Source organism: Kogia breviceps, chromosome 1 (genome assembly GCF_026419965.1).
Source record: "Kogia breviceps isolate mKogBre1 chromosome 1, mKogBre1 haplotype 1, whole genome shotgun sequence".
Classification (NCBI taxonomy): domain Eukaryota; kingdom Metazoa; phylum Chordata; class Mammalia; order Artiodactyla; family Physeteridae; genus Kogia; species Kogia breviceps.
Window position 1 is genome coordinate 21,279,814 of NC_081310.1, and position 10,902 is coordinate 21,290,715.

At 36.8% G+C, this 10,902-nt stretch overlaps 1 protein-coding gene across 3 annotated transcripts in view; it reads left to right on the plus strand.

The window, feature by feature from the left end:
* The window catches only part of FBXO28 (F-box protein 28), a 30,196-nt gene that overhangs the window by 12,879 nt on the left and 6,415 nt on the right, over positions 1–10,902 (plus strand). Inside the window, exons 3-4 of one of the 3 annotated variants that reach the window (XM_059069477.2) lie at positions 1,280–1,418; positions 10,706–10,901. In XM_059069477.2, the coding sequence (XP_058925460.1) occupies positions 1,280–1,418; positions 10,706–10,901 (335 nt within the window). Of the gene's footprint in view, positions 1–1,279; positions 1,419–2,790; positions 4,802–10,705; position 10,902 lie in introns of those variants that run through there. The other 2 variants (XM_067028305.1, XM_067028298.1) reach the window with 2 other exon arrangements.

Here is a 10,902-nt window from a genome sequence, read left to right on the forward strand (position 1 = left end):
CTGGTGAGATTATAAAATGGTGCAGCCACTTTACAAAACAGTTTCTCAAAAAGTTAAACATAGAGTCACCAAATGACCCAGCAGTTTCACTCCTAAGTATATACTCAGGGGAAGTGAAAATATGTCTACACAAAAACTTATACACACATATTCATAGCAGCATTGTTCATCATAGCCAGAAAGTGGAAACAACCCAAAGGTCCATCAACAGACGAATGGATAATCAAAATAACGGTATGTCCATATAATAGGGGATGAAGAACTACTGAGACGTGCTACAACATGGATGAACCTTGAAAACTATGCCAAATGAAAGAAGATAGACACAAAACACCACATAATATTATGATTCCAATTATCTGAAGTGTCCACAATAGGCAAATCCATAGAAACCGAAAGTAAATTAGTTCTTGCCAGGAGCTGGGTAATGGGAGTGATTGATAATGGTTACAGGCTTGCTTTTTTTTTTTTTTTTTTTTTTAATACTTTGATTGGAGTATAATTGCTTTACAATGTCTTGTTAGTCTCTGCTGTACAACAAAGTGAATCAGCTGTATGTATACATATATCCCCATATCCCCTCCCTGTTGCGTCTCCCTCCCACCCTCCCTCCCTACCCCACCCCCCCTCCCTACCCCACCCCTCTAGGTGGTCACAAGCACCAGGCTGATCTCTCTGTGCTATGCGGCTGCTTCTCACTAGCTATCGATTTTACATTTGGTAGTGTATATATGTCAGTGCTACTCTCTCCCTTCATCCTGGCTTCCCCTTGGCTTTCTTTTTGTGATAATGAAAATGTTCTGAAATTGGATAGTGGTGATGGGAAAATAACTGTGAATATAGTAAAAATCACTAACTTGTACCCTTTAAAAGTGAATTTTATTGTATGTGAATTATGTCTCAATAAAACTTTTTAAAAGTTTAAATGAGCTGATTTTATAGGCAAAAATATGTGGTCTCTTGTCTTTATGTCCATGTGTAATTCTTTCATTAATTTCTCTAATAGCCATTAGGCTTGACAAAGCCAAAGAACAAAACAAAACAAAAAAAACCTGATTTTTTTCAAATATTTTATCAGTGAGTATTGGATTAATCCTTGGCAAGGATTTCTAACCATAGTGATTCATTTATCATTACAGTTAAACAAATTATGACCCAATTGTAGATTTCTAAATTAACATGTAAATGTTGGACTTACATTAAGGCACTTTGGTTAACATTGTAGTCCACAGTACTTCTTTTAATGGTTGCCTTTTTTGTTTTTGTTTTTGTTTTGTAGGAGAGAGTCAGAAAGGAGAAACCATTCATTAGCTCGTCATGCAGACATCCTCGCTGCTGTTGAAACAAGGCTGTCTCTCTTAAATATGACTTTCATGAAGTATGTGGACTCCAATCTCTGTTGCTTCATCCCAGGAAAGGTAAATAGAATCCCTTACCTAGAACAGCTGGATTGCACTATGTAAACTTTAAATTATTATAAAGTTACAGAGTGATTTTTTAAATAATAGACTTATTTCTACTTCTTTGAATGCATTTCTATGAATGGATTTGTTTAGCTTCTGTGCAGTAACATATAAATATGTATCATTTATGTGATCTTTATATTTAAAATTATGATTTTGAAATATACTGTAGAAGCGCTACTGTTCTTTAGAAAAGCTTTTTAAGGGTTCATACTCAAGAAAAAATTTTGCGCTTTTACTTTTTGTTAAGATGCCAGAGAGACAGCAATGAATAGGATAGGTATTGTCCCTGCCTTCAAGATTGTTATAATTTGGGGGAGGCGGAGTAGGAAGGACAAGCTGGTTTGGTTTTGTTTGAGAAATGTTTCATGAAGACAACTTACAAACTTCCAGATTGGACAAGAATAGATAATTACTGTGTAACTTATACTCAGAGCTAAGTAATAGTGCTGTTTAACACAGAAATAAGTATATTGTGGTATATTTATTGTTACTAAGTTAATAAAGATCCCAGCATTCAACATGCTACTCATACTTTCACTAGTGTCTTGCTTCTTGAATTGAGTTGTAAATTCAGTATGAAATAATGTCTGTATCTTTTTATGTCGAAGAGATGGAGGTAGAATTAAAGGTCATTTTGCTGCTTAGTTGATACTGTCAAAAGGTTCCATTAACATGGTTGGAACTAATTAATACCTAGTAAAATTTGAATGTTCTCTTTTTGTTATTTCCATAGATAATTAACATTGGCAATATTTTTAATGTACTTTCTCCATTTTCAATTTTCTGTGACGTTTGTTGGGAGCTGGAGGAGTCCTGTTTCCTATTTAAAATATACTTTGGTATAGCTCACTTTCCTCATATTAGCTACCGATGCTTCTGTACGGTACTATACAAGGGTGACCAGTTAGAAACTTTAGATTCTGATTCTTATGCCAGATTTTATCCAGGTCTGATTCATAGGCCTTAACTCTTAGGTGTTCCTGGGATGTTCACTGAACTAGAATAGGTTGTCTCCTGTAGCCTCGTAGTTTTTATTGCATATCTCATAAGGTTATGAATAGTTCAGACACATCTCCAAGCTTCATAACCTTAGAGACAATTCAGTCAGTTGTTCATGAGAGTTGAGTAGTTTGCAGCGAAGTCCATATGGCCTGCAAAGCCAAAGATATTTTGGTACCTGACCTTTGCAGAAGTTGCCCATCTTTTGTTCTAATTTATCAGGATCATGTGATTAGAATGATATTTACTGTCTATACAAATGAAGTTGAATCCAGTTGAGTCCTGCTGTTTTTTGGAAACCACTTGTTTTTGCTTTTAATTCTAGTACCAACTGAGGTGGTAGCAATGGAGAATGTCTTCAGCTTTCAAGCTGATGTGTATCACCCAGGGCATTTGCTCTGGACAGCTCCTTAACTGAGACCTTCACCTTGCCTGCAGTGGAAACGTCTTCCATTTTTCCTTCATAGTACCCATTTCTTCCAAAGATCTTATCCTGATTTATTTTTCTCTTAGAAATCTGAACTTGACTGGACAAACAACCCCCAGAAAACAAATAATTTTTGGTTTTCTTATCACCTTGGCTTCTTCTCTTTCTTACAAGTGCCATCTATATAGCTTATACCTTGCCTAAAACAACACTGTATACTCAGATTATTACTTTTTATTTTTATGTAGCTGGTACTTTTTAGCTTAGACTAAATCTAAACTGCTAACTTACACAGTTTGCAGTATTTGGGTTGTTTTATGATTGTTCCTTTTTGAACTTCTCATCCTTAAACTTTCACATTCAATCTTCAGAACATAAGGATGTGGCATTAATTTTCTCATCCTTAAGTGAAGACATTTTATAAAAATAATTTTCTTTCAGTTTAGCATATAATCTTGATTTGGTATGTGATTTCTGTAGTAGTTTATTCTTGGTTTTCCCAGGATCTTGCTCCCGGGTTATACTTAAAAGTTCAGGTGCTCTTATACTTTGTAAGAGAACTCTTTTTGTGGTTTTGTATAGAATATATCCATTTTGTTAAAATTCAGGTCTCCAGTAGGGATTTCATCTCACAAATTACTTTTCACAAGTCACTTAAGTGAATCTGGGTAATATCCACACTAGTTTAAATTAGATTGCCTGATATGTACCAGAATTTTGCACCTTTAACAGTTGGGAAAATTTTTTTCTTTTAATTATTCTCTGAAAGAACAGTTGAATTTGTTCATAAAATTAAATGGCAGGATGAAGACAGAAGATTAAATATATGTTTACCTCTTAATTTCTCCCAGAAATCCAGTCAATGGAGTGGAGTAAATGATCTAATCTTTAAAAGGTCAGAAAGTAGACAGTAAGCAACAGAATTTTAGAAGCTGGAGAGTAGATAAATAAATGGTAACTGATTTAGCAGAACTGAGAAAGTTAATTCCTAAAGTGGGAGTGGGGAAGCTGGGAGGCAACCCAGTATGCACAACTGAACCTCTAGAAAATTCTAGGTCGAAAGCTCCAAGCATTTCTGAAAATGGGGCTAAAACAGGAAGGTTGGTTGAGAATCTATATTTAAGAATGATTTAAACCTATAGGTCCCCTCTCCAACTCTAAACAAGCTAGATCATTGCCCTTCTACTCAGTGAAAACCTAAGGCTTATTCACTGGAGGGGTTTAAAATGGAGTCTCTTGACAAGGAGACCATACTAATAGCAAGGGCATTAAAAGAAAATCTATCTAAAGATTTCAGACTAGTTGGGAGTTTGCCACTATGGGCTATGGCAGGGATCAGCAAACTTTTTCTGTAAAAGGCCAGATAATAAATATTTTTGGCTTTGTGGACCACATGGTCTGTGTCATGAATACTCAACTCTGAGAAACAGCCGTGATTCTACAACATTTGGTAAATGAATGGGTGTGTGCTTGTGTTCCAGTAAAAACCTTATTTACAAAAACAGGCACAGGTCAGTTAGGGCCATAGTTGCAGACTCTGACCACTACATTGATGTTGCATTCATCTTTTCTCAGAACTAGAGTTTAGATTCTTAGCTTATTCCTGTATACATTTCTCAAATCTTCTGTCTGACATGTAGAAGTCAAACTTTTTATAGTAAGCTCTTGGTCAATATCAGAAGTTCACACATACTGAAAAACACATGTGAGCAGAGGCCAACTAACCATTCTGGGAGATATAATAATGAAAAAAAGACATGAATAATTTCTTCTCTTTACCATTACTAACAGCCCCAGTAACCCTTTCGTGCTTATTGAAACACAAAAGTCAGTGTTTTCACAGTGTAAATGATTACGTAAGATCATGAAGCTAGATTTCCCTGAACAAACATAAAATCTACATATTATGCATTATTGGTTTGTTTTTAATGTTTTTGATGAAGAATAACTGGTGGTGGTCACTTTTCTTTATTCCTTTTTTGGGGGGTAACTTTTTGTTTTGATACATTTTCACATTTACACAAAAATTGCAAAAATATTACAAGGAATTCTCATATATCTTTTATCCAGGTCAGCAGTTATTTACCTTTTGTCTCATTTGCTTTTATTCTCTCTCTGCATACGTGGTTTTTTTTTCTGAACCATTTGAAGATAAGTTGGAGCTACTGTGACCCTATATTCTTAAATATTTCAGTGTATTCCCTAAGAACTAGGACATTTTTGTTACTTAACCACAGTACAGATATCAAACTCAGGAAATTTAACATTGATCCAATACAGTTATCTACTCAGTAATCTGTATTTAAATTTCATTTCTTATCCCAATAATAGTTTTCCTAGCTATTTTTTTTTTCTTTTGGCTGCATTGGGTCTTCGTTGGTGTGTGGGGGCTTTCTCTAGTTGTGGCGAGCAGGGGCTACTCTTGGTTGCGGTGGGCAGGCTTCGCATTGCGGTGGCTTCTCTTGTTGTGGAGCACAGGCTCTAGGCGCAGGGGCTTCAGTAGTTGCAGCATGCAGACTCAGTAGTTGCGGCATGTGGGCTCAGTAGTTGTGGCTCATGGGCTCTAGAGCACAGGCTCAGTAGTTGTGGCACACGGGCTTAGTTGCTCCGTGGCATGTGGGATCTTCCCGGACCAGGGATCAAACCCATGTCCCCTGCATTGGCAGGCGGATTCCCAACCACTGCGCCACCAGGGAAGTTCCCCTAACTATTCTTATTTCTGAGTCCAGAATTCAGTCTAGGATTACACATGGACTTGTTAATCCTCTTTAATGTGAAATAATTCCCTACACTTTGTGTTTCTTGAGCTTCACATTTTTGAAGGTCATAGGTCAGTTATTTCGAGGAATAAATATTCTTCAATTTGAATTTACCTAATGCTTCCAGAATGTTGTATTTTTGTTTCTCTTAAAATTGGTTTTAATGTGAAGACATTCTTAAAAATATCTATTACTTGGGGCTTCCCTGGTGGCACAGTGGTTGAGAGTCCGCCTGCCGATGCAGGGCACACGGGTTCGTGCCCCGGTCCGGGAAGATCCCACATGCCGCAGAGCGGCTGGGCCCGTGAGCCATGGCCTCTGAGCCTGCGCATCCGGAGCCTGTGCTCTGCAATGGGAGAGGCCACAGCAGTGAGAGGCCCGCGTACCACAAAATCTATTAGTTGGAAGCATTTCCTCCTTTCACTATGCTGGTCCCCAAGTAAATATATACAGTCCACAAACCTTTAAAATGAAAAAAGAAGAATCAATCTATTCTCACTGATATTTTTTTTTAGGTCCCTGCTCTTATCCCCCTATACCCCACCTTTCCCACCATCTTGGCTAACTAGGAGTTCTGATCAGCTTTTTGTGTGCTCCATTCTTAAGTGTAAGCAAGGAGCAAGGAGTAGAGAATTGCCAGACTAATAAGAAACACAGAATGAATCAAATGGGGAAAAATACACCTTTGAGAAAGCAATACAAGGGTATGAAACTTAAACTGTGACTAATAGTCTAAGAGAAATAAGAAAATATATAGTCAAACACATGCCATATAAAGAAATATTTACAAATGTGGAAGAAACAATTTTAAGTAAAAGGGGCAGAAAGGAAAATTAAGGAAATCTCAAGTGGAACAAAAAGACAAAATGAGAACATATGAGGTTCAGTATTTTAATTGGAGCTTTGTTTGCTAAACAGTAGATTAAACAAGATAGAAATTCTCTCATCTACAGTAGTAGAAATACTTAAGATATTCATAGTATGTCTTTATTACTGTACCAATTTCAACATAAGCATGATATAGTAAACTGCATGTGTTAGAAATATGATAGTTGTTCATATTTGGTTTCTTACCCTACTTTTTTAAAACTTAAAAATATTTTCATAACTATTATTTTATTATTTCAAACTTGGGTAGGATTCGGCATGTGGCATATTATTTGAAAGGTGTACAAATAGCCATTAAAGAGTTTAGGTGACCTGCCTAAAACCTGTGATCTTTACACTGGACACAATACTCACACATTACATTCTTGTTGCTAAAGTAATTTTCAGAAAGTGATTAAACCTACTCAGAAATTGAAATATTTTAAAAATCGGGTAAATACTATGCTTTCTTAATATGTGCCTCTAAAACCATTGTACACTGATAACTCTGAATGCTAGAAGCAGTTTGGTTCTAACATGCTGTGTCCTTTTTTCTTCACATTGTCCTTTGCTTATAACTTTTGGACAGAGGAAAGAAAATATTTTAAATTTTATTGAAAACATGGATGAGTCCATTTAACTAAAATAACCTCTATATAGTAAGCTTTGAAAACATTGTTTCCTAATGGAAGACTTGAACAAATGGAGAGAGATACCTTGCTTTCACACTATATTTAGAAGGCTGAATACAGTAAAGATAAGATTATTTCACAAATTGGTTCACAGATGTGATTTAGTATTAGTAATCCCTATGGGATAGTTTGATACGAAATTAATTCTGAAGAATCAGGGTTATGGAAGAGGATTCACTGCATAATAAATTTCTTTTAAAAACCTAGAATAAAGGCATGGTACGTAGTAGCACTGCGTACATGTTGATTTCCTGTGCCATCACCTGTCCATCCACATCACGCATCTCCTCAGTCCACTCCTCCTTTAGTCGCGTATACCCTTCTCCTGCTCAGACTTCTCTTCCCCATTGAAATGCTGCTTATTTCTCATTGCCGAGTCCTTCATTAGGCCTGCTCAGTTCTCTCAAACAGATCTTATTTCTCTCTACTTTCTTTTTCACACAGCACTTTGCTTGTACATTGAATTTATTCAGTTTGAGCTAGCCTCTGCTGTGTATGGGTCTTTCACTAAGTCATCTTGCATTGGATAAGATGTATGTTTTATTCATGCTTGAATCATTATAACAGTCATTTCTAGTCTAGCTCAAATATACTGTAAATATTCTTCTGTCTACCAGTATTTATGTACCTAAACATAATATAAATAGATCCATTAATAAAGCTGTGGATAAATACTCTTTCAAGTATTATGTATTTTTTAAAAATTCCTCTCAATAAAGATTCTGTTAACGGTGACCTTTATATTCAAAATCCACCTTCTAAAAATGATATTCTTGTATTGACTTTACCGCTGTGGCTTGTCCCTAAACAGTTTTATTTAGATGTGTCAATATTAAGCAATTTATGATATTTGACCATCTTTATCACTCATTTAACAGACGTTTATTGAGTATCTGCTCTGTGCCAGACACTGCTAGACTGTGGGGATCTGACAGTGAAACTAGGCGTGGTCTCTTTAATTGAGCTTACTGTATTATAGGAAGACAGACATTAACAGAAAAATGTAGTACTTAAAACTTGTAATGTGTATTCTGAAGGTAAAATAAAGGATTTGATGAAGATGTTAACATGATTTAAACTGAAAGAGGGTTCAGAAGAGACTGCTTACTCTGAGAAAGTGTTACTGAGACGTCAAGGATGAGTACGAAATTTGGGGCTAGAGAAGGCAGGGGAGATATGCAGGGAGAACATTCCAGAAAAGAGATCATAATGTGCAAAAACCCTGAGCAAAAAAGAGAGAGAGGGTTTGATGCTGTTCGAAGAGCTCATGGTTACTTTGTACCTGGAGCTGGAGTATACGGGTGTTGAGGCCAGCATAAAATGATACTGGAGCATCGCAGTACTGATTTATAACACACATCTAAACGCTGATAAACACAGAGCTACTGTGGGTCAGTTAATATCCTAGCACTAGTACATAGACTCTCCGTCAATATGAAGGACCTTTAAAAAAAATACTCTGTTACTACTTTAGCTCATATGTTTTGTAATTAACCATTTTGTAATCATATATAAATATTAGGGTTTGTTTTTTTTTTTTCAAAGCATTGAGCTTATGCTAGCTTCCATAAATTTTTACTGTTTGGAGATACAGATATAGGTTGCATGTTTCTAACCCTTGACCTTAAACAAGCCAAACTGACTCAGACCTTGAAGCTATTGCCATTGTTATTCCTGCCTAAATACTTTTCTTCCCAGATCTTCCAGTTCCTCGTCATCATTCAGTTTTACCTTAAATATGTCAAAGAAGCCTCTCCTGACCAGTAAATGCTTACAGGTTAGGGTTTGTTCACATAGTTAAATTGTAAGCCCAAGAGAAAGTGCTGTTTTCTTCATTTCTTTTTTTTTTAATATACGTAATAGTTCCTAACATGGTAGTTCAGTAAGTTTTTATTGAAAAAAAATGTTATTTTCTTTTGGAATGAGTTCATAATCTAGTAGTAATGCCAAAAATAAATGTATCACTTAACCACTAGTGCCTCAGGATTCTGCCTTTGACTGTCCTATTCTGTATCTTCTCCCTTAGCAATGTCAGTCCCTGTTACGCCATTGGCTACTGAGGCCTCTTCATCATTTGGAGTTTCTCTCCTGATCTCCTAACCTGTATCTCCAGATATGCCTACCTGTCTAGTATCACCTGCATGGCCCATGTAATTCAAAACTAGCATATCTCCTCTCTTATTACATTTGCCTACATATACACCACCTTAGGCCAAGCCAATTCCTAGTCATCTCTCCAGGCCCACTGACATGGCCTCTTCTGTGAAGTCTTCTCTGATTCACGATAAAGACACATCCTAACAGTTTAATTTTGCTGACATTTATTTAGCACACATGATGCTAGACTGACAAGGATCTTCTCATTGCCCTGAGAGTCTAGAACGTGTTAAGACTGTAATTTGTCCTGGTACTATTCTGCAAGATTTTATGTTTCTCTAGCAGTACTCAGCAGCCTGAGTACAGGAAAAGAAAAGGCCAGTTATAAGATTGTTCCGTAGTTGGGTACTGGCTAGGTCAATGCAGTAGTGGAAATGAGTGGGATTCAAGGTGGTTTGAGGTATTTCGGTGACAGAATGGATTGGCTGATTAACCCACAAGTCTTGTGAGGTGAAGACCCACTGGAACAGATGTCATCCAGACTGGAGATCTTCAGAGATGTGCATTATTATCTTCAGGTCTACGTTGAAGCCACAGGAGAAAGTAAGGCTGACCTCACAGGGATTAAAGCTGAGGGCAGAATGCCTAAGGGAGGTTCAGTTACCATTCCAGCAAGAGAATTAGGAATCAGGATTGTCAGCTTTCTTCTCCATGTATTTATGCCTTGGGTTTCCCCATGGCAATTATTATTAAAATGAAAAAGGATCTCTTGCTACCCTTTGGTGATAACAAGAAAGTGGGCTCTGAGGAGACTTCATTCCACTCCACGGCAAGTCTAAGAGAAACAAAACTTCAAGGGTAGAGCACATAGTGGAGGTGTGAAAGAGAGGAAATCAGGCTGAGTCCCTGGGGCTTTGGGAAACAGATTCAGACTAGAGTGAAGTAGGTTCAGAGGATTAGTAGAATATGGGTTTGGGTAATTCCCCCACCCCGACCCCTACGTGCATACAAGATCTCATCTCTTAGTTTAGTCTTCTAGTTTCTTTTTCTTTTGCAATTTGTATATCCCTCTTTACGTCACTTCTTTACACATCTCTCTCCCCAGTTACACTGATTTCCTTCAGGGCAGGAGCTGTATTTTAATCATCCTGATTCTGTAGCACCAGTACAATACAGAAAAGATGTTTAAATAAATATAAATATGAAATGTATAAAGTATTATAACAAGCCCAAAGCCATGTGTTACAGATGGTAATGTTATCAGTGGTCAGTATATCAGTTAAGTCACCTGTAGGTCTTTATAGGAATTGCAAAACTAGCAGTCACTTTGCTCCCTGTTTAGCTGTTTTCTTTTAAAAAAAATAAATCTAAAATGCTAATGAGAGCTCATTATTTTAGGTGATTGATGAGATTTATCGTGTGTTGAGATATGTCAATTCTACCAGAGCCCCTCAGCGAGCTCATGAAGTACTTCAAGAGTTAAGGGATATTTCCTCCATGGCAATGGAATACTTTGATGAAAAGATTGTTCCAATTCTAAAGAGGAAATTACCAGGATCAGATGTATCTGGAAGACTCATGGGCTCTCCTCCAGG